This window comes from Callorhinus ursinus, unplaced genomic scaffold, assembly GCF_003265705.2.
Source record: "Callorhinus ursinus isolate GAN/ISIS: 27379988/994484 unplaced genomic scaffold, GSC_fseal_2.0 scaffold59, whole genome shotgun sequence".
NCBI classification, from domain to species: domain Eukaryota; kingdom Metazoa; phylum Chordata; class Mammalia; order Carnivora; family Otariidae; genus Callorhinus; species Callorhinus ursinus.
Window position 1 is genome coordinate 6244060 of NW_027397121.1, and position 26929 is coordinate 6270988.

General features: G+C 43.0%; 2 protein-coding genes and 1 long non-coding RNA gene across 4 annotated transcripts in view; 2 read left to right on the forward strand and 1 right to left on the reverse strand.

Moving 5' to 3' along the window:
* RPS10 (ribosomal protein S10) overlaps nt 1–24406 on the forward strand; it is a 45946-nt gene extending 21540 nt beyond the window's left edge. Inside the window, exon 6 of the mRNA XM_073884953.1 lies at nt 23995–24406. Coding sequence (XP_073741054.1) covers nt 23995–24027 — 33 coding nt within the window. The 3' untranslated portion in view covers nt 24028–24406. The remainder of the gene's footprint in view (nt 1–23994) is intronic.
* Nucleotides 5643–8102, reverse strand: LOC141371183 (uncharacterized). 2 transcript variants are annotated; one of them, XR_012375935.1, is made up of 2 exons: nt 7781–8102; nt 5643–6245 (listed from the first exon to the last, which is right to left on the reverse strand). It is a non-coding gene; the product is annotated as an uncharacterized lncRNA (long non-coding RNA). The 2 variants fall into 2 exon arrangements; XR_012375934.1 differs by lacking the exon at nt 7781–8102 and adding an exon at nt 7274–7772.
* NUDT3 (nudix hydrolase 3) overlaps nt 8127–26929 on the forward strand; it is a 126932-nt gene continuing 108129 nt past the window's right edge. The window contains exon 1 of the mRNA XM_025862261.2: nt 8127–8518. Coding sequence (XP_025718046.1) covers nt 8420–8518 — 99 coding nt within the window. The 5' untranslated portion in view covers nt 8127–8419. The remainder of the gene's footprint in view (nt 8519–26929) is intronic.

Below are 26929 nucleotides of genomic sequence, written 5' to 3' on the forward strand. Positions count from 1 at the left end.
GGCCGTTTTTCAGAGAATACTGTAAAATGTACCAAATTACATTCCCACCAGCAATGTCTGAGTGATTCAGTTTCTTTGCATCTTTGCCAGCATTTAATATTAATCCCTATTTTTAATTTTAGCCATTCTCAGAGGTGTGGAGTAAGATTTCATATGGTTTTAATATGCATTTCCCTAATGGCTAATGATGCTGAACATCTTTTCATGCATTTACTTGCCATTTGTATATCCTCTTTGGTGAAATACCTGTTCGTGTCTTTTGCCTATTTTCTAATCAAATTGTGTGGTTTTTTTTAACCAGTGAGTTTTGAGAACTCTTTATTGTGGATACTAGTTCTCTGTGATATATGTGATTTGCAAATATTTTCTTCCAGTCTATAGCTTCTCTTTTCATCCTCTTCACATGGTCTTTCACAGAGCAAAATATTTAAATTTTAATGAAGTCTGATTTATCATTTTTTTGTTTTACAGATCATATTTTTGTTGTCAGGTCTAAGAAGTCTGCCTAGCACTAGATCTGAAGATTTTCCCACATGTTTTTTTCTGTACGTCTTATAATTTAATGTCTTACATTTAGATCTGTGATCCACTTTGTTTTTTGTTTTTAAGTTTTTTTTGTTTTGTTTTGTTTTGTTTTTCAAGAGAGAGCATGAGCCGGTGGGAGGATGGGCAGAGGGAGAAGCAGACTCCCCACTGAGCAGGGAGCTCCATGTGGGGCTGGATCCCAGGATCCCTGGGATCATGACCTGGACCAAAGACAGACATTTAACCAACTGAGCCACCTAGGTGCCCTGTCCATGATCCACTTTGAATTGATTTTTGTATGCTGCTTAGGCTGAGGTTCCTTTTTTTTTCTTATGGATTATTCTAGCATCATTTGTTGAAAAGTCTATATTTTTGCCGAGTTTTAAATTAGGTTATTTGTCTTTATTATTACTGAGTTATAGTAGTTACTAATATATACTAGATACTAGTCTTTTGTCAGATATGTTTTATAAATATTTTCTTCCTGGGGCGCCTGGGTGTCTCAGGCAGTTAAAGTGTCTGACTTTGGCTCAGGTCATGATCTCAAGGTCCTGGGATGGAGCCCTGCATCTGGCTCTGTGCTCAGCGAGGAGTCTGCTTCTCCCCTCTCCCTCTGCCACTCCCCCTGCTCCTGCTCTCTCTCTCAAATAAATAAATAAAATCTTTTAAAAAATAAATATTTTCTTCCCATTGATGGCTTGTCTATTAGTTGTCTTAATGGTGTCTTTTGATGAGTAGACATTTTTAGTTTTGATGAAGTCTAATTTATCAGTTTTCTTTTGTGGTTATTGCTTTTTCAACTCATCTACCTTTCAGTTATAAAGATATTTTATGTTTTCCACAAAAGTCTTTATAGTTTTTATTTTTATGTTATTGTCTGTGATCCATCTTGAATTAATCTTTGTGTATGGTGTGAGGTAGGCGTCATGGTTCATTTTTTTTTCATATGAATATTCATTTATTCGAGCACCGTTTGCTTAAAAGCCTGTCCTTCCTCCCCTGGATTGCTTTGGTGTCTACTGAAAATCAAATAACCATATCATGTATTCCATTGATCTGTTAGTTTGTCTTTATTATTTCACTATCCTGATTACTGTCATTTTACAGTAAGTATTAAAATATGGTAATATAAATCCCCTAATTCTGTTCCTTTTCAAGATTTTTTTGGCTACTCTATACACTTTTCATTTCCATGTATATTTTGGAAGCACTATGCCTACTTCTTCCAAATAATCTGATGATTTTTTCTTAATAGAAATTGCATTGAGGGGCAGCTGGGTGGCTCAGTCAGTTAAACATCTGCCTTCGGCTCGGGTCATGATCTCAGAGTCCTGGGATAGGGCCCCACATCGGGCTCCCTGCTCTGCGAGGAGCCTGCTTCTTCCTTTGCCCTGCTCCTGCTCCTGCTCACTCTCTCTGTCTCTCAAATAAATGAATAAAATCTTAAAAAAAAAAAAAAGTAATTGCATTGAATATATATATCAACTTAGGGAGAATGGATTCTTTTTTTTTTTTTAAGATTTTATTTATTTACTTGAGAGAGACAGAGGGCACAAGCAGGTGGAGTGGCAGGCAGAGGGAGAGGGAGAAGCAGAATCCCTTCCCAGCAGAGAGTCCAACACGGGTCTCGATCCCAGGACCCTGGGATCATGACCCAAGCTGAAGGCAGACACTTAACGGACTGAGCCACCCAGGTGTCCCAGGGAGAATGGATTCTTTTCAGTATTGAGTTTCCTAATCCATAAACATGGTATATCTGTTCATTTATTCAGGTCTTCTTTAATTTCTCTCAGCAATATTTGTAGTTTTCAGTATACAAGTCTTACACAATTTTTGTTAGGTTTATTTCTAGATAGTTGACATTTTTTGATGCTATCATAAATGATATTTTGTTTAAATTGCATTTTCCAATTATTTGTTGCTTGTTATACAAATATACCTAATTTTTATGTATTGACCTTGATTCCTTTCACCTTGTTAATTTGACTTATTAATGGTAGTATTTTGGGTGTAGCCTTTTTTGAATTTTTTTACACACACAATCATGTTGTCTCTGAATAGTGATGGTTTTACTTCCTTTGCAGTCTTATGTCTTGTATTTATTTTTCATATTTTATTTCATTAAGTTCTCTAATATAATATTTACTAGTAGTGGTGGGGAGATATTCTTGCCCTGTTTCTGATCTTAATGGAGAAGCATCTATTCTTTTACCTTTAGGTATAATGTTAGCTGTCGTTCAGAGATATCCTTTATCAAGTTGAAAAATCCATTTCTTTAAAAGATTTTATTTGAGAGACAGAGAGAGCACGAGCAGGGGGAGAGGCAGAAGGAGAGAGAGAAGCAGACTCCCCACTGAGCAGGGAGCCCGATGATGGTACGGGGCTCAATCCCAGAACCCTGGGATTATGACCTGAGCCAAAGGCAGCTGCTTAAGTGACTGAGCCACGCAGGTGCCCCTCACTATTTTTTTTTAAGATTTTATTTTTAAGTAATCTCTACACCCAATGTGGGGCTTGAACTCACAACCCAAGATCAAGAGACACATGCTCCACTGACTAAGCCAACCAGGTGCCCCTAAAAAAGTTCACTTTTATTCCCAGTTTGCAAACAGTTTTTATTATGAAATAATAGTTTTACTGAACATTTTTTATCAAATACTTTTCCTGGATCAAGATGATCATATAGTTGTTCTCTTTTAGTCTGTTCATGAGCTTCATGTCATTGTTTGATTTTTGTAAAGTTAAGCTAACCTTACATTCCTGTATTAAACTTCTTTGGTCATGATATATTTCAGTGTATATGTAGGTGGATTCTATTTACTGATAGAGTTTTTTGGTATGTATCTATATTCATAAAGAATATAGGTCTATAACATTTTTTTAAGATTTTTTTATTTATTCATTCGGGACACAGAGATACAGAGAGAGAGAGAGAACATGAGCAGGGGGAGAAGCAGAGGGAGGGGGAGAAGCAGGCTCCCTGCTGAGCAGGGAGCCCAATGTAGGGCTCGATCCCAGGACCCTGGGATCCTGACCTGAGCTGAAGGCAGCCGCTTAACCGACTGAGCCACCCAGGTGCCCCTCCTTATTACTTTTTTGATGTCTATTGGAGTCATTGCTAATATTGGTAATTTGGTTTTTCTTCTCTTTTTATCTTTATCAGTCTTATGATTTATGAATTTTATTACTATTTTCAAAGAACCAACTTTTGTCTTTGTTAATTTTCTCTATTGTTTGTTTTCTATTTCATTGTTTTCATCTCTATTTCTTCTATTTAAATTGGGTTTATTTTTTTCTAGCTTCTTAAAGTGGGAATTTAGACAATTGTCCTTAAGTCTTCTTTTCTAATATACGTGTTTAAAGCTATATATTTGCTTTTAAGCACGGCTCTAGTTGAACCCCATGAATTTTGATATCATTCAGTAATCTCTATGCCCAATGTGGGGCTCGAACTCATGACCCCGAGATCAAGACTGGCACACTCTACCAACTGAGCCAGCCAGGTGTCCTGATATCATTCATTTAGAGATACTTTATAATCTCTTCTGTGATTTCCTCTTTGTTTCATGGGTTATTTAGGAATAGAATGTTTAATTTACAAGTATTTGGAACTTTTAAAGATACCTTATTGTTATTCTTTAAATCCTTTTTCCCCAAAAACATATTCTGTAAGATTTCAATCTTTTAACATTTATTGAGGATTATTACCAAGTATGTGGTCCATCTTGGTACATGTTCTATGTATACTTTATTTTTTTAAAAAAAGATTTTATTTATTTGACAGAGAGAGGGAGAGAGCAAGCATGAGGTGGGATGGGGAGGAGCAGAGGGAGAGAGAGAGAAGCAGACTCCCCACTGAGCAGGGAGCCCGATGCAGGGCTCGATCCCAGAACCCTGAGATTGTGATTTGAGCTGAAGGCAGACGCTCAATCGACTGAGCCACCCAGGCGCCTCTGTTCTATGTATACTTTAAACAGATGTGTATTCTACACTTGTTGGGTATAGTACTCTACACATATCAATTACGTAAAAATGATAGGTAATGTTCAGAGCTTTGACATTCCTCCTGCTTTTTATTGAGTTGTTTTATCATTTACTAAGACAGAGGCTATGAAATCTCCATCGAAGATTGTGGCTTTGTGTATGTCTCTTTTTACTTCTGTTTTTACTTCATGTATTTTGCGGTTTTTGTTGTTTTTTAAGTAATCTCTACACTCCACGTGGGACATGAACTTGCAACCCTGAAATCAAGAGTCATACACTCCACCAACCGAGCTAGCCAGGCACCCCTCTTCATGTATTTTGAAGCTGTTTCATATTTGTAACTGTTAGGTTTTCCTTAAATGTTTTTCTTTACCTCTGATGATATTCCATTTTTGAAGCAGACAGGGAGAAAACTTGGTCAGGTGAGATGAACTACAACCATATAGTGATAGGGGCGCCTGGGTGGCTCAGTCGTTGAGCGTCTGCCGTCGGCTCAGGTCATGACCCCAGGGTCCTGGGATCGAGCCCCGCATCAGGTTCCCTGCTCAGTGGGGAGCCTGCTTCTCCCTCTCCCACTCCCCCTGCTTGTGTTCCCTCTCTTGCTGTGTCTCTCTCTGTCAAATAAATAAATAAAATCTTAAAAAAAAAATCTTTACAACCATATAGTGATAAATATAGTGGCATCAAAATAGATGGGAGGCATGGGCCAAAACTTGACTGACCCTGTGGAAAGGAGGAGTAAGTTAAATTCAATTTTGTAACCCTATTAAAATTTTTCCCCTTAGGCCTGCCCTGGGACTTGAAATGTATTTACTAGGGCTTTACCTATAGGACTTTTAGAAAATTGGACATTTTTAGTAGAATTACGTATTTGTTAAGATTAATTATTTAAGGGGTGCCTGGCTGGTGGAGCATTGTGACGCTTGATCTCAGGGTTGTGGGTTTAAGCCCCACGTTGAGTGTAGAGGTTGCTTAAAATCTTTAAAAAAAAGATTCATTTGATTTAAATCTGTAACCACCCACTGTCATCTATGGAAGGGTAGCCTATTTTTAAGAATTATCTCCTTTGCCTCTGTTAGGTACGCTGCCTGGGATACATGGGCAATGGATGAATGAACTAGAGGCCAGGTAAATTTTATTTAATTAATTTTTTTTGAAGATTTTATTTATTTGACAGAGAGAGACACAGCGAAAGAGGGAACACGAGCAGGGGAAGTGGGAGAGGGAGAAGCAGGCTTCCCGCGGAGCAGGGAGCCCGATGCGGGGCTCGATCCCAGGACCCTGGGACCATGACCTGAGCCGAAGGCAGACGCTTAATGACTGAGCCACCCAGGTGCTCCCCCAGGTAAATTTTATGAGAGGTGTGCTAAGCAGCTTCAACTATGGCCCTAGTGATCCTTGCCTTCTGGTATAATGTGTAATCTCCCACACTAAGTCAGGCTGACTTATATGATGATCAATAGGAAGCTGTGGAACTAACAAAGTATGACTTTCAAGGCCAGGTCATAAAAGGCACTGCAGTTCATTCAGTCTTGGAATCTTGTATCATTTGCTCTTGGAGGAATCCAACCACCATGTTGTGAGGATGCTCAGGTGGCCCCATGGAGAAGTTTACACCAAAAGGCACTGAGCCTCCTTCCAACTGCCAGCCATGTGAGGAGCCACACTGGAAGTGGGTCCTGCAGCTCCGTCAAGTCTTCAGATGACAGCAGGCCCAGCCAACACCTGATTGCAACCTTATGAGAGACACAAAGCAGAACTGCTCAGTCAAGCCACTCCTGGATTCTTAACCCACAGGAATCATTAAGAAATAATAAATGATTCATTTTTTAAAGATTTATTTATTTGACATAAAGAGAGAAAGAGGGCACACAAGTAGAGGGAGTGGCAGGCAGTGGGAGAGGGAGAAGCAGGCTCCCCGCTGAGCAGGGAGCCCGATGCGGGACTTGATCCCAGGACCCTGGGATCATGACCTGAGCGGAAGGCAGATGCTTAACTGACTGAGCCACCCAGGTTGCCCCATGGTTCATGTTTTTTTTTTTTTTTAAAGATTTTATTTATTTATTTGAGAGAGAGAGAATGAGAGATAGAGAGCACGAGAGGGAAGAGCGTCAGAGGGAGAAGCCGACTCCCTGCCGAGCAGGGAGCCCGATGTGGGACTGGATCCCGGGACTCCAGGATCATGACCTGAGCCGAAGGCAGTTGCTTAACCAACTGAGCCACCCAGGAACCCCCCAATTTTTTTTTTTTATTTGACAGAGACAGACACAGCGAGAGAAGGAACATAGCAGGGGGAGTGGGAGAGGGAGAAGCAGGCTTCCCGCCAAGCAGGGAGCCCGATGCGGGGCTAGATCCCAGAACCCCGGGATCATGACCTGAGCCGAAGGCAGACGCTTAACGACTGAGCCACCCAGGCGCCCCTATTTTTCAAATTTTTGACAATGAACATATTACAGGATTTCTATTGCCAGAACTTGTTTTTTCCTTCCTTCCTTTTAGAGACCTAATGACAGAAGAGAAAACTAGAAAGACAACCAAAATGACCAAGATTTTGGGAATTCTATTGCATGAGGATTGACCCAAATTAACTGAAATTCCGCATTTTATGTGGCAAGGGTTAAGTGAAATGTCAGTATTAGTTGCAATGTATTGACTTCTAATGACCAAACGCCAAATAGAGGTAAATAAATGATGTAACTGAGATACCAACTAAGATTTGGTTTCAAAATACAAGCAAATTAAAGAAGGACAAGGAGCAACTCACAGACAAATCCTGCACAGGATTTACACCACGTTCAGGGAATGGACATGGTATTATGTCTGGTCTGGGCTGCTGAGAACAACATATTCCATTTTTCCTTGCTCCACAGCGTCTGGATATATATTTTCCCCTGGACAATTTGTATGACATCCACACTATATAGTTCTCGTTGATTGCCAGAAACGATGATGTCTTATGATTTGCATTATGTATCCTCCTTATCTGGCCCTCCTGTTTACCATAAGAGGAAGCATTTGTTTTTGCACCAGTCAAGGGTTGCAGGAGAAACATCTGTTGGTGCTCCAGCCCGTAAGACTTGCAGAGCTTCTGCATGTCAGTGCTCGGGGCACGACGCCCCTCCCCCGGCCCCTCACTCGCCTTGCCATCCTAAGCCTAGGTATCTCAGGTTGCACACTCCAGAGCGTTTGATTGCATCCCGCTTTTTCTTCCAGACTTTCCCCCTCACCCCCACCCAGATTAACAGCCAAGGCCAAGGCGCGGCGGCCTGACCTTGGGTCATCTTCGGCCGCGGAATCGCGGCGTGACCTTGGGCAAGTCCCCGCTTCCCCTTCCGCCAAACCGCGTGGCTGGAGAGCCGGGTCTCCCCTCCGGCCTCCGCTCAGCCGAGCCGGGAAGACTCTGGCCCGCACCCCTTTCTCCCCCGACTTCCTCCGCGCGCGCTCCACCTTCCCCACCCCTACGCTCCTGGCGTTGCGGCCGCCTCCATTCGCACGGCCCTTTCATTCCAGACGCTCGTTTACGCCGCGCGGACTGGGAGGGTGCGATTCCCGGATGCGGCCTGCGCTGCAAGCGCGCGGCCGTCCCGCAGGCCCTCGCGGCTTTACGCCGCTGACGCAGCGCGCCCAAGATGGCGGCGCGGTCGTCGTCGGGGGTGGCGGCGGCAGAGGGGGCGGCGGCCGTGGCGGCGGCGGCGACGGCAGCCGTGACGGCGGCGGCGGCGCGGGACCTGGGCCGGGGGGTATGAGGCAGCCGTGGCGGGCCAGCGGCCAAGCCGTGTAGCGGAGAAGCGGCTCCCCCTCCCTGCTTCCCTTGGCCGAGCCGGGGACGCGCGCGCGCGCCGCCGTCCGGAGCGGGCTCCCCACCCTCCACTCCCGCGACCCGCACCGCACCCCCACCCGGGCCCGGAGGATGATGAAGCTCAAGTCGAACCAGACTCGCACCTATGACGGCGACGGCTACAAGAAGCGGGCCGCGTGCCTGTGTTTCCGCAGTGAGAGCGAGGAGGAGGTGAGGCTCCGGCCGACAGGGCCGGAGGTCACCGGAATCGGCTGCCGCCTCCGGCCGAGGCGCGGGGGGCGCGGCCGCTGGGGGAGGGTGTGCCGGGGCCCCGGCAGGGCCGCTCCTCTCGGCCCGAATGAAGTTCCGACGGAATTTCTTGAGCCAAACAAGAGGAGGAAGGAAGAAGGACGGTGGGGCGGAGGGGAAGTGGGTCCGAGCGTGGCCACACGGCATGGGAGTCAGGCCGAGGGAGCTTCAGAGCCGGCCTCCTGTCATAGGAGACAGTGGCCGCGGAGAGAAGGCGGTGGGTGGGGAAGTGTGTGTGGCTTTCGGGCCAGGCCTCCAGCTTTGGATCCAGGAAGGGCAGCTCCGCACTTGTCAACCCGCACATGTGTGCAGAGGCCGCGGTGCACGAGGCGCAGGCCGGCCCTTTGTGCTGGAGTAATAGTCCACTTCACTGGCAGGTTTGGGGGTTGCCGAGGGATTATGTGTGTCTGTGAGCTTAAGGGGGGGTGGTTAGGAAGATTTAGGGCGTTGTACAAACGCCAAAGCCAGTTTATTTTACAATGCGCTGGGTAGCCTTCTGGTGTAGCTGAGAAGAAAGGACATTTGATAAGATAATCTTTATGACCTGAAAATATTTCATTTTAATTGGGAAGGCCAAAAGCAATGTTTAAGATCTTTGCCCTGACATGGCTCTATAGTAAGGCGTTTAGGATTAAATTTGCTAGCAAAATAGAATTAGAATCAGTTTCTTCTTGCATGGGGTACTTAAAAAAAAATCTCAGCTTCCCAAAGCCTTTTCTGTGGTGATAAAGGGAATTTAGAGAAGGCAAACGTTTTTGTAAATCCACAAAGAATAGCTGCTTTGGAAATTCATAAGATGCCTGTGGGAAAGCGTTTCTCTCCTGTGCATGGTGGTAAAATGGCAGTTAAACTGGAAACAATGAAGGACAGTGAAATTCAATATGCTATATTCTGGCATTCAGCAGTGGGCTGTCGTGGCAGGGCTGCAAGTACAGTGCATCGTGTCGAAATGGGGGGAGAGGAACTTGACCCGTTAGTTATGAAAAGAAGCTGTGATGAAAGAGACAGATGGGTTGCCAGGAGTTGCTGTCCAGAGATATTTGGGAGGAAGTGGGACTTTAAATTATTGCCTGAAAAAAATTAGCAAAGCAGTAATTGTGCTATTGAGGGACTCCGTGTGTGTGTGTGTGTTCCCTTTCAGCAAAACAGAAGGAAAGGGAATTTGGAAATGTATACTTTGTGTCCTATCATATATTGTAAAAGTCCCCAAAACAGATGTAATAAGAGGGGCATGGTGTGAATTATGTAGTTTTGGAATACATACTTGAGTAAAGTAAAATTGTCGGTGGTGGTTACTGCTCCAGAGGCTTTGTTCTCTTCATTATCATATCATATTATGGGAAATCAGATGGGATCACAGTCTTGTTTTAACTGGAGGGAAAATTAATTAGCATAATAACATGTCTTACTACAGTACTGTGGTTAAGTCTGTGAGCACCCCAATTATAAGTAGAAGGGTGTATAATTTAGTTGTATGAATGATGCAAGACTTTATTTGTTAAAAAAATCATACTAGAAGTTGAGAACACGTGAGTATTTTGGATAAATTGGAAAGTCTTCATAGATCATAAGCAAACTAAGACTTGATTTTCCGTTTTCTGTTAGTTTTATTATGTACTGACATTAACAGCCTTAATGTTAAAACATTTGACTGTGGAGTTTGAGTTTCTTTGCTGAATTTCTTTTTGAACATTGGCTAATGAATGAGCAGAAGATACATGCAAATTTTTAGTTCCAGATTCAGTGGATGTTATAGCTAAAGCCCAGAAAGAACAAGAAAATTAATGAAATGCACCCATTTTAGACTTGTTCAGTTCAATTAAACAGATATGTGTTAAGAGCCTACTATGGGTGTAGCACTCTATAATGTGGGATTTAAAGGTAAACATCCCTCCCTGCCCAAAAAAGTTGAGTACTTTTCAATGGGATCCCTTAATTGGGGAGGGATTTTGGACCAGAAAATAACCTCTAGGGTGCCGTTCAACTCTCAGATTACATAATTGTGTTAGAAGGGAAGTAATTTGTTAGTTCCGGGAGAACTTTTATGTTCTCAATAGAAGTGCCAGAGACTGGAAGTATTAGCTGCCACACATTGTGGGAATGTGAAATTCAAACTCAGCAGGACATTCAACCCAATTTTATTTTTTAATGGGAACCAATGGCTTTAATCAAGATAGAATAGTTTACAGAATATTATTAGCATGAATACAATAGTAATGTAAGTATAAGGGGACCCTAGTTAATTTAATTTACCAGTGTCAGGAAATATACATATAATGTAAAGAGAAAGAGATGGAAAATATTAGCAGATAATAGACGGAATCAAACCTTGTAACATTCTGTTTTTTCAGCCCCACAAGATTTTATTTATATGCCAGCAGTGATAGCTGAAACACTGATCCAGGTTAGGATGTATGAACATACTCAGCAAGGTTATGGAGCCAGTTTATTGAGATACTATTAGAAAGGAGACATATGTAGGGAGCTTAAAGTCTAGAGGGAGAGACAGAAGAGCAAGCCCAACAGCATGAAGAGAATGTGTTTCCTTTACTTCAACATGAACCGCTGCTTTTCCTATTAGTAAACAAGAATCAATAGGAAAATGAGGGGGGCGCCTGGGTGGCTCAGTCGTTAGGTGTCTGCCTTCGGCTCGGTCGTGATCCCAGGGTCCTGGGATCGAGCCCCGCATGGGGCTCCCTGCTCGGCGGGGAGCCTGCTTCTCCCTCTCCCACTCTCCCCTGCTTGGGTTCGCTCTCTTGCTGTGTCTCTCTCTGTCAAATAAATAAATAAATAAATAAATAAATAAATAATCTAAAAAAAAAAAAAAGGAAAATCCCCCCACTTCAAAGTTTTACTAATTGTTATTGACATCTTTTTTTTTTTAAAGATTTTATTTATTTATTTGAGAGAGAGAATGGTAGAGAGAGAGCATGAGAGGGAAGAGGGTCAGAGGGAGAAGCAGACTCCCTGCTGAGCAGGAAGCCCGATGTGGGACTCGATCCCGGGACTCCAGGATCATGACCTGAGCCGAAGGCAGTCGCTTAACCAACTGAGCCACCCAGGCGCCCCTGTTATTGACATCTTGATAAATTAAAACCTTTAAGTTTGGAGCATTCATGATAACTAGCGTATTTATTATAGTACTTTGAACCTACTGTTAACAGTAGATAGTCTCTTACCCAACCTCCACTTAAACCACCTTGGTACACTGAATGCTGTTACTCTGGGAGCTACTGGGTTTCATATACCCCCCCAACCATGAGGCCTCCCGACCAATTGCGTGCTTACAAAGAATCAAAGTTGTCTTTATTCCTGTATTTGTTTATGTTCATCTGACTTGTTATTGTAATTATGCAGTGTAATTAAATATGATGTAAGCCCATGAAATTTGAGTTCAGAAAGAATGGTTTTGTGAGAAGTATTCTGAATCCTTTGGAATGACTCAGTAATTTCAAGTCATTAAAAGAAATTACTGCTCAATTATATGGATAAGCAAAAGATGAAGAGGTAGTCTTAAAAGTTTAGAAAGACTCTGCACATAGGTAAAGTGTTTTCAGGTTTTTGTTTTTCTTTATAGAAACCTGAACTGGAGGGATGCCAGGGTGGCTCAGTCGGTTAAGTGTTCGGCTCTTGGTTTAGGCTCAGGTCATGATCCAGGGTTTGTGGGATTGAACCCTGCATTGGGCTCCACATTTGGCAGGGAGTCTGCTGGAAGTTCTCTCCCCCTCCCTCTCTCCGTTCCCCTCCCTCTGCTTGCACATGTGCACGCATGTGCTTTCTCTCTTTCAAATGAATAATTTCTTAAAAACAAACAAAAAAACCCTGAACTGGAAAACATAGGTCATGCATGGTGGGTGTGGTATATGAAAGACAACTCAGCGTTCAACAATAGACCTATACTCTGGGGCGCCTGGGTGGCTCAGTTGGTTAAGCGACTGCCTTCGGCTCAGGTCATGATCCTGGAGTCCCGGGATCGAGTCCCGCATCAGGCTCTCTGCTCAGCAGGGAGTCTGCTTCTCCCTCTGACCCTCTTCCCTCTCGTGCTTTCTATCTCTCTCATTCTCTCTCTCTCTCTGAAATAAATAAATAAAATTAAAAACAAAAACAAAAAAACAATAGACCTATACTCAAGACAAGATCTTGGGACCTACAAACAAGGATTAGCAAATAAATACACATTTATATTTTTAATCTGTATCTTCCAATTAACATTTATCCTAAACAATACAGAAGACTGAAACTGGTTTCTTGAGTAAGATTTTACTGTTCTGGATTGGGTAATATGACACTCATCTTTGTCCTATTATTCAACTTTGGCTCTCCGAAAGCACTTCCATTTGAGATTTTTCCCTCTTTTCTCTTTTTTGGAGCCTCTGTGATGGGACAGGAAGTGAAGTATACTAGAGGTGGGCTTGCTTGTGCTCTCCTACCCTCCCCAGAGTGGAGTGGGGGAGTGTAACAGGCGTTTTAGATGGTTGAAATGTCTAGCAGTATGAAATACTCTTTTAGAAAGACCAGTTGACATAGGTTGTATACCAGATGATGTTGCAGTGCTTGTGCTTAGGAATTAAAGCTGTGCCAAGGGTCTGTTTTTACTCAAGGTAAAAAATGAGTACTGATAGGATTGTCTCACATTTCCCTGTGTATTAAAACTGCTTTTAAAAAGAAAGGACAAAACTGTCCTTAAGGGTCTTAGGTTGGTTTGCTGAGCTTTTCCATCTCTTTGCAAGGGACTGCTGCTTCTCATTTTCTCAGCTCCTTGAGCTCACGGAGTTGGGTGGGGAGATGATTGACATTGAAGATCCTCAGTGGGCAACAACTCTGGTGGCCTGAGTGTTTGTTGGTAAAAATGTCCCAGAGGAGCGGGTGGAAGGACGTCCCTGCAGACCGCACCTTCCCCTGGGCTCTAGAGAGGGGAGTAAAAGCACAGGTGGCAGTCCCAGAGGCGATAACCATGTCGACGAGCTTCCAGTAGATCCGAGGCTGGTTGGAGAGTCTTTTCGTGACATGCTTGGTTACTGTCCGGTATCACATTGCTCTAAGATCATGGTGGGTGCAGTGGTCCGGTCAGTTCTCTCAGTCTTTCCTTCTTGGGGTGCGTGCTTTCCCTTGTGCCTACCTAATAATACTGGTTAGTCAGACATTTCTCCTATTACCTCCTTTTCTGGCTACATCCTGAGATGTGAATTCTGGTCTGAAATCAAACTGCAGACTCCTTCTTTTTTGAAGATTTTTTATTTACTTATTTAACAGAGAGAGACACAGCGAGAGAGGGAACACAAGCAGGGGGAGTGGGAGAGGGAGAAGCAGGCTTCCCGCTGAGTGAGGAGCCCGACGTGGGGCCCGATCCCAGGACCCTGGGATCATGACCTGAGCCGAAGGCAGACGCTTAACGACTGAGCCACCCAGGCGCTCCTGCAGTCTCTTCCTTTTCCATTCTTTGCCCTAACCTTTTTTTTTTTTTGGCTCTTGAGTGATTCTCACGTCTCAGTAAATAATGGTGTTGCATATCTACTTTGTGTGAAGCAATCTCTATTTTTCCTCATAGCCTAGTACAAAAAGGAAGAGCCCTTGTTCAAGAATACATTAGTTTATTCATTTTTTGAGAACCCTATTATGGACTAGTCTCTGTACAAGATCCTGGGAATACACAGGTAAACAAATCTGTGGTCCCTCATAAAGTCAAGCTGTCTGCCTGCTGTGTATCTATGTCCATGCCCTCCTGCCTGCCCCGCAGCCTCACTCCTGTGAGTGTCCTGTCTTTCCTTCTCTACTTTATTGTTCCCAGGGCAAACAGGCTAAAGTATTTCCCATCTTAAAAGAAATGCTCCCTTGCCCCATGTTCCCTCCAGCTACTATGCCGTTTCTCTCTTCCCCTTCACAGGAAAACATTTCTGTACTTGCTGTTTCCATTTTCCCTCTTCCAATTTCTCTTGAACTCATTCCATTCGGGCCCTCTTCTGTGATTCTGCTGGAGCCAGTCTTCAAGATAACAAGTTAACAAATCCAGTGGCCAGTCCTGAATCCTTGTTACCTCATCATTCCTTTCATTCCTTTCTTTACCTTGCTTCTAGGACATCTTTCTAGTTCTTCCCTTTCTTTCTGGTTGTTCCTTCTTAGTATTGTATTAATCCTCATTTTCCTGAGTTCTTTTATTGCAGTGCACAAGGACACAATCTTTGAACTACTCCCTCACCCCAACACACACTCACACACATGATCTCATTTGGTCCCCTATTTAAATACCATATTTATACTGATTACTTTCAACTCTCTATTTTTAGCCCAAATTTCTCTCCTGAAATCAAGACTTGAATATACTGCAATCTACTTAATGTTTCCATTTGGATATCTGGTAGGCATGTCAAACTTAAAATACCCAAACTGAATTCTTGATTCCATCCACCAAAAACCAAACAGCAACAGAAACCTCCTTCTCCTACAGTTGTGCCTCCTTCAATAAAGGAAATCTCTATGCTACCGCTTGCTCAGGTTAGAAACCCTGGAGCCATCCTTGACTTCTCCCTTCTCATCTAATCTTACAGCAGATCCTGCCTACCCTTCTCACTTCAACCTCTCCTGTGTTCTTCTAGCCTAACCCATTATTACCTCTTGCCTGGACTACTGCTGAATCTTCCTAGCTGGTCTTCCTAACTGCTTCTGCCCTCTCTCCTCTAGTCTTTTTTTTTTTTTTTAAGATTTTATTTATTTATTTGAGAGAGAGAGAATGAGAGACAGCACGAGAGGGAAGAGGGTCAGAGGGAGAAGCAGACTCCCTGACGAGCAGGGAGCCCGATGCGGGACTCGATCCCGGGACTCCAGGATCATGACCTGAGCCGAAGGCAGTCGCTTAACCAACTGAGCCACCCAGGTGCCCTCTCTCCTCTAGTCTTGTCTACCACACAGCTGCTGGAGTGATTCTTCCAACATAGATGTCAGATCATGTCACTTCTCTGCTCCAGTGGTATTCTGTCTTAGTGAATCTAACATCTTAATCATGACCCCCTAGGCTCTGCATGTTTGGGTCCCTGCCATGGCTCTGACCTCATCTCTTACTACTCTCCCTTACTCATCCCTCTCTTCCAGCCTCACTGGCCTCTGTGCTGTTTCTCCCCCATATTAACTGCATGCCTTGCTCCCTTACTTTAGGTCTTTTAAGGCTTAGTTTTCACTTCATCAGACAGCTCTTTAATGATCGTGCTATAGAAAGTAACACCAATCCATTGTCACTGTGTCTCCTGGGCTTCTTTCTGGGCAGCACATATCACCACCAAGACCATGTTATGTACTCATTTGTTTCTGTTTCCTCTCACTAGAATGCAGCTAGTTTATGAGGATAGAAATTTTTGTCTGTTTTATGCATTCCTGTATCCTTGGTGCTTAGAACATAGTATATGCTCAATGCTATTTGTTGACTGTGTGAATGAATGAATGAACACATTGTCCCTGCTTTTAAGAAGCTTACAGTCTAGTAGAGGAATTGAAAATACCCAAAATATACTGAATGCTAGTGTCTACCAATAATGTGTTGATAAAAATGTTTCAGGGAAGTCTTCTGGCTCTTATTTCCAGTGTCTTAGTGACAGGGTGTCTGATAATGTTGAGTATCAGCCCAATGGGAGTTTATGTGTAATTGGTTGTAAATCTTTTCTGAATCTCAATGGATCTTCCCATGATAGGGCACTTAGGATTTCTTTCAGATGTTGAACTTGTGAGTCTGTGCCATCTTGCAGGATTCGTGTTGGGTAGTTGATATAACGAACTGATCCTCAACCCTAGTGATGCAGTACCTGAGGAAAAAGGATTTTCATTTTGCTGATAGCCTGGAACCTTTTATTAGTAAATAAATAAATACGTCAACAAACTGCAGTCAAGTAGTAGATACTGTTTTAATGACTTGTCGATAGTGGTTCATAGCCAACAATGTATATCAAATCTGGATTCCAAAGTTTAGTTAGTAGTAATCAGTTTGCAAATGAAGGTTGATAGGGATGGTCATAAAATTTTTCTGTCATCATCATTTTGTACTTTATCTAGGTCAAAGTGAAAGAGACATGATGTAAAGTTTGTGAGTGCCGCGTCTTGAAGCATTTGATTTATGGTGGTTAATGTATGAAGCAGAACAAAAGAACCATCATAGGCAAAGAAGGTAATATGTGGATAAAAGAAGAATAAGGAATTGAATTTAGAAATAAAGTCCCCAAACTTTAAAATTTAGTAATAAAACATATGCACTCAAAGTCAACTTGCTGAGTAACATCCTCTTTATACCCAAGAAGACTTTCTTGAATCCAGTTTGAGAATTTCTGTCCTAAAGTGACATGGAAGCACTCAAGAATGCCCACAGTCTTTTTCCCAGCCTTCTTGAAACCCTTGCTGCCTAGCTTACTAATAAGCCTTTGAGTAGGGAAAAATGTTCGTGGTTTTTTTTTTTTTCTTTTAAAGATTTTATTTATTTCGGGAGAGAGAGTGTGTGAACACAAACAGGGAGAGGGGCAGAGGCAGAGGGAGAGATAGAATCTCAAGCAGGATCCATGCTGCATGAGGAGCCCTACTCGGGGCTCAATCCCACGACCCTGAGATCATGACCTGAGCCAAAATCAAGAGTCAGATTCTTAGCTGATTGAGCCACCCAGACGCCCCGAAAAATGTTCATTCTTAGAGTCGTTCGTTCGTTTACTCATTTGTTGTACAAACTTGAGTGCCTGCTTCTAGGCCAGACACTGTTCTTGGAATGCAGTGGTGAAACAAGGCAGAATGGAAGCTCTTGCTCTTGTGAAGCTTCTGATAACAGATGCAGGGAGACAGTAAATGAGCAAAACTATTAGTGAACTTGATGATTTTAGGCAGCGGTGGTGGTGCTGGGCAGGAAATGAATGTATGATGGGACTAAGTGGTGGTAGGGGTGTTGGCAAACTGGGATCGGGTAGTCTCTGAACAGCAAGACGGAGGGAAGAGCAATTACAGAGACCCCAAGTGGGAATGAATTTGGCAAGGGGGAAAAGCAGGAAGCTGGCCAGAGCAGCCGAAGGCCAAGTGGAGGAGAGTGGTAGGAGATGTTGCAGAGGTGGGAGGCCACCATTTCCTGTGGGGCTTTGTTACTTTTCCAATTTTCCTGGTTCTCCTTTACTCTGTCCTGCCTCTGTCACTTACAGCAACCCAGCAAACAAACCAGTAACATCCCATGAAACCACCTTCTTTCCCTTGTATGTGAGGAGTAGACATGATGGTGACGGTTGATTAGAAAAAGTTGTGCTTGAGAAATGTACAAGTGGAGATGAAAATACTGTTCTGTCATCTTTTTTTTTAAGATTTTATTTATTTTGACAGACAGGGAGAGAGGGAACACAAGCCGGAGGAGTGGGAGAGGGAGAAGCAGGTCTCCCGCTGAGCAGGGAGCCCGATGTGGGGCTCGATCACAGGACCCTGCGATCATGACCTGAGCTGAAGGCAGCTGCTTAACGACTGAGCCACCCATGTGCTCCTGTTCTGTCATCTTTTTAAGAGATAAATCTGAAAGGACCCAAAGAAAAGACCCTGAAGTTTCTTTACACTTTCCTAGGGTAATTTAGTCAGAAAGGCTCCTTTGAATAGGTAGTATATATGCACACAGTACAAAAATCAAAAGGTACAAAGGATATGGAACGAAAGAGTCAGGTAGTTAGCTTATAAAAGATAAGACAGCAGTGCATTGCATATGAAAGATTGTGGGGTATTTTTGTTTAATAGAATAGAGGTTTGCTAGTTTTTCCTAGAAATATATTTGAACCCAGGCCACTTGAATGCCTGTGGTTTTTCAGCACTTACTAGTTTTATTGAGGTTCCGTAACCTGAAGTGCCAGGGATCCTTTTAGAATGGGGAGTTGCTGGGAATGGAGGGGCGTGCGTGCTTGCAGGCATAGCATCAGTGTTGGCAGCGGGCTTTGTGTGTCAGGATGGTGCTGTGATGTGGCAGCTGCTTGTCCGACTGGCCTTCAAGCCCCTGAGAAGCAGCTTAGCAGTTGTCTGGGTCAGACTGGGCTTGCCAGTTTCTAAACTCTCATTGTTTAGACTACTCAGAGTTGACCTTTTAAGCCAAAGTACCTTCCTAGTACTGGTAGGAGGCTGTTCACTTTAGCCATATGCTTTTGTCCCCAGCTGTGGAATGGGGAGTAGGTAGAATTCTGAGTGGAATTGTGGCTTTTCAGCTCTTCCTGAGAGACTGTGAAATAATAGAAGGCATGTATTGGTCTCTGGCCCTGGTTCCTGGCACAGAGCTCCCAATACTCTTGTGATATCCTGTGATAAGAACATCTCTTGTTCTAATATTGGTCTTTGTCCTCTACTCCTGAACCAGGGCTCCTAAAACTCTTGTAATTTTCTGGGTGATAGGAATGTCTTTTGTTGTAATGAGGTAACTCTGGGTGGGTTCCTGGATGGCTCCTGGCCAGTCACTAGAAAGACCAAGCCGTGATTAGAAGCTTGGAATTTTCAGCCCTGCCCCCCATTGCCTTGAGAAGGGAGAAGGGCTGAAAATGGAGTTAATGATCCATCATTCGTAGGTGATGAAGTTTCCATAAAAATCCCAGTAGTACAGGGTTCGGAGAATTTCCAGGTTGGTGAACACATTTCACACCAGGAGGGTAACACATCCCACCTCCGTGGGGCCAGAAGCTTCTTGCCCTATGCATCTCTTCATCCGGCTCTTCATCTGTATCCTTTACCATATTCTTTAATAAACTGGTAAACATATGAAGTGTTTCTCTTAGTTCTGTGAGCTACTCTGGCAAATTAATTGAACCCACGGAGGGGGCTGTTGGAACCTCTGATCTGTAGCCAGTTGGTTGGAAGCATTGGTGATAATGGAGGCTTGCGACTGGCATCAGAAAGGATGGTGGCGGACTTGTGGGACTGAGCTCTTAACCTGCGGGATCTGAGCTATCTTCGGGTAGAGAGATGCCGCCTCAGAGATAGTGCCAGAATCGAGTTAATTGTAGGACACCCAGCTGGTGTTGGAGAGACTTGCTTGTTGTAGGGGAACCCCACACATTCTGTGACCAGAAGTATCAAAAGTGAAATGTGCTTTTGTGAGTAGTGAAGGAGAATCTCAGGAAAGAAACACAATAGGGAAGAACTGGGTTTTCCCCTTTTCAAGAAGGAAGAAAACGGAGATTTTTCCTTCTCACAGACTGTGCCTTAACCTTTTCTGTCTCCTCGCACTAGTCCCCTAAAATGCGAACCCAGAGCTGGCTATGGGAAACTTGACTGAGGAAGATCATCACAGTGCAACCTTCTTATTTATAAAATAGAAAAGAATTACTAGAATGATTCAGCCATATTCAGATGTGAGCACCAGAATATTTGCAAAGCAAGTATGAGTGGGTTTTTTTTTTGTTTTTGACATTTTATTATTTATATCGTGTGTGCTGCTGCTGTTTTCTTAGCACAGTTAACTAGAAGTGGACTGTGTGCAAATCTGGTTATGCATCCGAGGCAGGGAAGATCATGCCTCTTGTGGGCTTTATCCACATATACTTTAAAAAATTCCTAGCTTAGGGGGTGTCTGGGTGGCTCAGTCAGTTAAGCATCTGCCTTCGGCTCAGGTCATGATCCCAGGGCCCTGGGATCGAGTCCTGCATCGGGCTCCCTGCTCTGCGGGGAGCCTGCTTCTACCTCTCCCTCTACCTACTTATGCTGTCTCTCTCTCTGTCAAATACATGAATAAAATCTTTAAAAAAGAAAATTCTTAGTTTAGGACACTTTTAAATTTTTCTTCTTGGGCGCCTGGGTGGCTCAGTTGGTTAAGTGACTGCCTTCGGCTCAGGTCATGATCCTGGAGTCCCGGGATCGAGTCCCGCATCGGGTTCCCTGCGCGGCGGGGAGTCTGCTTCTCCCTCTGACCCTCCCCCCTCTCATGTGCTCTCTCTCTCTCATTCTCGCTCTCTCAAATAAATAAATAAAATCTTTAAAAAATAAAAAATAAAAAAAATAAACTCTTCTTCTTTTTTCCAACATTGATTCTTTTAATAAGTATTTGGTTATTTTTATTTATTTTATTTTTTTATTATTATGTTTAATTAGCCAACATATAGTACATCATTAATTTTTTTTTTTTTTTAGGATTTTATTTATTTGACACAAAGAGAGAGCACAAGCAGGGGGAGCGGCAGGCAGAGGGAGAAGCAGACTCCCCGCTGAGCAGGGAGTCTGATACGGGACTCGATCCCAGAGCCCTGGGATCATGACCTGAGCCGAAGGCAGACACTTAACCGACTGAGCCACCCATGCACCCAAGTACATCATTAGTTTTTGATGTAGTGTTCTTAACTCTTTCGAGATGAGAAGTTAATAACTTGATTATCGTAAAACATTATCTTACATCTGTATATTTTGAGCTTTTCCAAAAGGAGATAGAGTGAATTTCTACTCCATGTAAAGAAAATTATTACAAAAACATTAAAAACTTAAATCTAGGGCGCCTGGGTGGCTAAGTTGGTTAAGCGACTGCCTTCGGCTCAGGTCATGATCCTGGAGTCCCAGGATCGAGTCCCGCATCGGGCTCCCTGCTCAGTGGGGGGTCTGCTTCTCCCTCTGACCGTCTTCCTTCTCATGCTCTCTCTACCATTCTCTCTCTCTCTCAATAAATAAATAAAAATAAAAAATAAATGAAAAATAAAAACTTAAATCTAAAGCAAGTAGAAACAAACTTACAGAGAAGACAAGACTATTATGAACATAAAAAAGAAATGATCCCTGAAGTAGACTTTCTTTGTATACACTTAGTTGTTCTCTTCGTTCATAAAACAGTAAAGTCCTTTTAAAGAACTGCCTGGAGGGGCACCTGGTTGGCTCAGTCAGTAGAGCATGCGACTCTTGATCTTGGGGTCGACTCTTGATCTTGGGATCATGAGTTTGAGCCCCCCCATTGGGTGTAGGTAGGGGTATAAAGATTACTCAAAAAATACGAGGAAGGGGGCGCCTGGGTGGCTCAGTCGTTAAGTGTCTGCCTTTGGCTCAGGTCATGAACCCAGGGTCCTGGGATCGAGCCCCACATTGGGCTCCCTGCTCAGCAGGAAGCTGGCTTTACCCTCTCCCACTCTCCCTGCTTGTGTTCCTACTCTCGCTATCTCTCTTCAAATAAATAAATAAAATCTTAAAAAAAAAAAGGATAGTGATTTTTCTTTGAATATTCAGGAATTCTAGTAAACTTCTTTAAGAGAAGATATGTGCTTTTATAGAACACTTTGTGAGTAGCTTGAATTAACATATTTTGAGTAACTGGAACTTTAATTATTTAATGTTTCATTTTTTTCCTCTTTGCAGAAATGACTTGGTTGTTAAACTTCTATTCAGCCATCACTTACTAACTGTGCTGAGCCCTGACTCAGGGCCTTTACACCTCTCACTGCAGCACTGATTGTTTTCCTGGGAGGTTTTGCAGTTTGGGTAGACTGCCTTTAATAATAATAAGATGAAACTTTTAGATTTTATTGGTAAAATGAGCTAGAAAAATAATCCAGAGAGTTTCTGTGTGCAATAATTATATTTCTATGGTATTTTCAAAGATTCAGTATTTAATAAGGACGTAGCTTGGGGTCATCCTGCCAGACACCATGAGTGATTTTTTTTTTTCCAAAAAGGAATTTTTTTTTTTTAATTATGAAAGTAGTTGTGTATCTATAAAGAACATTCCAAACTGAGGAGGTTAAGATGTGTAGAATAGAATGTGAGCTCCTGAGGAGCTAGCTGTGAGCTCTTGGCAGGATGTAGTGTAGAATGTAAAATACAAGCTAATTAAAGAAGTGATGGAGGGGAGTGTTTATTGGGAATTTGGAGGAGTCTGTGAAGATGAGCTTGAGTGTCAGGGACAGTTTTATGGGGTTTGTAGGGCCACACGTAAATGTCTTGGTTAGATTTGGGTAGCTGACAGAAGAGAGTCCAGGTGGAGGACATTGGGCCATGTAGGTGACCTCATGAAAAGTCTTTGGAGTTAGGCCTTTGGAATCCTGTTTGCCCTGAAGTGTCGTGAGGACCACATGCTAATGGCTCATGGCTGTGTTTGGAATGCAAGATGATTAAAGAGTTTTTAAAAATTAGTTGCCAACAGGGGCGCCTGGGTGGCTCAGTCAGTTAAGCGGCTGCCTTCGGCTGAGGTCATGATCCCAGGGTCCTGGGATCGAGCCCCACGTTGGGCTACCTGCTCAGCAGGGAGTCTGCTTCTCCCTCTCCCTGCCTCTCTGCCTACTTGTGCTCTCTGTCAAATAAATAAATAAAATCTTTTAAAAAAATTAGTTTCCAACATTTTAATTTGAAAATTTTCAAATAAGGAATTCGGTGTTCAGGTTTCTCTTGAAAAATCAGAAGATCTAGACCAGCTTTCCTATGTGATGACTGTGGCCAGAGCTGAGTGGCGGCCACCCTTTGGGCTGCCCCCCTCTCTTCAGTGGGCCACTGTCCTTACCACTCCCTGTGGTCCCCTTGATATCGACGCGCAGTGACAGCTAACATTTATTGCAGTGGCTGAGGTGTTACTGCCTTCTGAAGGTAGAGTTAAGAGAAAGGTCAAATATTTCTTGTACCTTTTTAAATTTCAAGAAAAATAGGGAGCGCATATTTGAAAATATTCCTTCTTCCTCTTTCCTTTAGACACATGACAAGTCCGTGTCAGAAGATTCTGACTGATTTCACACACTTGTGCCCCCTGCCCAGGCCCCATAGAGTGGCGTTTTGAGTTTCGATGTCTGTAGTGTTTAAGAGCTTAGGCCCTGGAGTCAGACACACCCGGGTTGGAGCCCTGGCTCTTACGTACGCTCACTAGTCTGGTGATCCTGAGCAAATTACTTTACGTCTCTTTGCCTCATCTTCTCACTTGTAACAATAATAGTACCTCCCTATGTTATTGTATCTTTGGAGGACTAAGTGAAATCACTTAATATATAGAACACTTAGTCCAGTGTCTGGCCCACATTATCATTTGGGGTCAGCCGTGTAAATATAAAGCTAAGAAAAAGACAATTTCTAACTTCATCGCAACCTGGGCTTGTGTAGTGAATTGTGGTGGGAAGAAGGTTATGGAAATTTGTGAGTGCTGGTTTGCATTTGTTAATTAAATCAGTTTGTGCTTCTTGAGCAGTGGATACTGTGCTGCGTTCCAGTGAATGAGGCAGACAGCCCCTGCTTTTACATTGTTTACAGTCGGCAGTGGAGAGAACAAGCCAGCAGTTGCAGTATAGTGTGATAATTTGAAGTAGAAGGTCTTAAAATAGAGTACTTCAGCGATTCTCTGGTTTCATCTTTTATGACAATTTTAGTGTTAGGAGAGGTACCAGACAGGGCAGAGTACTTGGTGATGGTGGGCCCTGTTTGTAAGCGCATGGCGCTGTTAAGCAGTCCACCATCTTTCCTTCTCCTTTCCTCAGATCGTCATTTATGGAGCACCTACCATCATTTAGGCAAATGTCCAAGCCTGACAGAGAAAAGAGAAAGAGAAGCCTTTCTCTGGACAAAGAAAGCTCTTGTCCTCAGCCTGCCTCCCCCACTCTGTCCCAGATCTGTACTTGGAGAAAGAGAAATTAAGAGGGTCCAACCAAACCAATGTCTGGGAGAGGAATAAAGACACTTCTCATCCCCAAGGACTTGAAAACGAGAAGCTCAACAGAGAACCCTACCAGTTCGGAACCTTGGAGCTGCCACCGGAACCAGGAAAATCCTTCAAAATTAAACTTACTTTTTATTTCATGATATTAATACTTTGTACCATTAAAAACTCGTAGTTTATGGCATGTCTAAGAAAATATTTTAAATGCATAAAAGAAAACCAATTTATTTTAACACCTTGAATTTTATTTAAAATAATCCCTGTAGCTTGATTTTATAATAAAACTTAAAAATTTTTTAAACTGGAAGCACAGTGCTGTGGGAGAAAGAAATGGGGAGATGAATTCTTTGGTTTAATAAGGTGCGTGTCTGGGAAGGACTTGGCAGAGGACTTGATCAAGGGACTTGGGGGAGGGTCTGCTGTGGTCAGACTGGGCAAAGAGGCCAAGGGCAGCCGAGGCAGTAGCATACGTGTTAGAGCCTCTGGAGAAGAGTTTGTGGGCCATGGTGCAGAGATAGGGAGTGTACTGAATGATTGATTTTTCTGGTAGAAAATCAGAGAATAGAATGTAGAGTCATTCTGTGAGTGACTTTGCAAGTGGATGCCTCTCTTTGAGGAGAAGGATAAATGCTTATTATTTCTAGGGTTTCTGGTCAGCTCCTCTTTCCTCAGAGCATTCTTCTCTTCTTTTTGGAGAAATCCTCCTTTGGAGAGGAGGAAGGGCCCACCCTACCATCCCAAGAACTGAATGGGCACAGTGTGCTAGCTCCCTTCTCTGGTGTGCCTGTGTGGATGCAGGACTCGGGCTCCATTAGTTGTGGCTCAGTGCTTCCAGTCCTGAGGAGGTTGGGGGGAGGGTAGGGGGAGGGCAGTGGCTATGTGCTTACCAGATGTTTGTGTTTTAGATCCAGGCTTTTGCTGCCAGCCCTGGCGTGCCATGGTGTGGGTATATCCTCCAAGCCTGGCATTTTAGTCCCTGCCATCCCAATATTCTGAGCCTTTGATGTTTCTTTCAGTACAGTCCCTTTGACTACAGATGGCCAGACTTGGTTTGAACCCTGTCTAATGCCACTCCGGGTAGTTTTTAAGGTAACCTCCTCACTAATGCAGTGTACCAGAGGAAATGTATGTGCAGAGTCCAAATTTTTATTAATTTCTTTTTCTTTTTTTATTAAAGATTTTATTTATTTATTTGAGAGAGCCAGTGAGAGAGAGCGCACGAGCATGAGCAGTGGGAGAGGGGCAGAGGAATAGGGAGAAGCAGGCTCCCTTGGGGCTCAATCCCAGGACCCTGAGATCATGACCTGAGCTGGAGGCAGACACTTAACTGAATCACCGAGGAGCCTCTATTTTTTTTCCCTGGGAGAGCTTTTTCATTTTACTCATGGTGGAGGCTTTAACATTTTTCCATTTTTTATGGTAAAAATTTCTTCTTGCTAGTTTGTAAAATTGATTTTAAATGGCCAAAGAATAATCCAGTCAAATTAGAGCAAGTGTAACTAACAGTGACCTAAATGCTGATATTTTTATGAAATGCTTACCAGCATCATCATATACCCTCTCTATGCTCAATGCTTATAGTTTCTCATTTTAGAATTGTCCTAAAGAATATTTGAGAGTGTGTGAATTTTTAAATATTTTAAACCTTGTGGATGTCAAGGACCAGATTTTAAAAAATGTGTTTTTAAAAATTTTTTAAGTAATCTCTGCCCCCAAAATGGGGCTTGAACTCAACAACCCCGAGATTAAGAGTTGCATGCTCTACAGACTGAGCCAGCTATTTAGTGCCCCCCAAAATGTTTTTTAATAATGTAAGTTTATGAAAACTATAGGATGCTTCTTAAAATACACATTATGGTCTCCAAGTTCTATCTTGGTCAACAAGAATTTCATTGAGTCCTTACTTTATATAAAGTACTAATCTAGATGCAGTGATGATTTTTAAAACTGAGGATGTGTTTCCTAGTCTCTGGGAAGAATGCTTTTCTAAATTGGTTAATTTAATTTCCTTCAGTCATTTCAGTGCAGTTGAAGAAGCAGCTATTATGTGTCTTATGTGGGGGCAGATAGAAAAATGGAAGAGACAGGACTTAAAGTACATGGAACAATTAGAAAAAGCGTAGAGGCTGTGCTTTGGAGAGACTTCATGTTGGAGACAAAACCCTGAAGTCGTCAGTCTTGTGCTTTAGGAAAGGATAGGATGTAGGTACGTAGGAAGGAGGGGAACAGCTATGTCTAGAAGGCGATCCAGCGTGGATTTGGGTTGATTAGGACAGCTTTTTAGGAAAGAAGTACATTTTCATCTGGGATTGGAGGGTAGATAAAAGAAAAAACGTAGAGCCTGAATTATATTGATGTGAATTTGAGAAAAGTCCTAAGAGGTGGCACCATCTTTCTGAGAAGTAAAATATATATACTGAAAGTGGTCTGGTCGTAGGAATTTCAGAGGCAAGAAAAAGTCTGGCAGACTAGAATGGTTGGGATCCAAAGGATAGTTTTGTAAGGTTGGAGGTTGAATGGTCTGTATCCTTGCAAGCAGTTGTGGGCCTGCTGTGTGTAGAGCACCACAGAGGATGAACTTTAAGCAGGAAAGACCGTTTTAGAACTCTGGAAACTTAAATTCCATCTTCAAAAGGGAGGATAGAATTTATAGTGTTTACATTTTCTGTATTTCCCTATTCCTTTGCATGTAGGAGCTGGAGAGGGGAAAGGAAACAGGAAATGTTTCAAGGTTGGGGACTGATTCAGGAGCATTA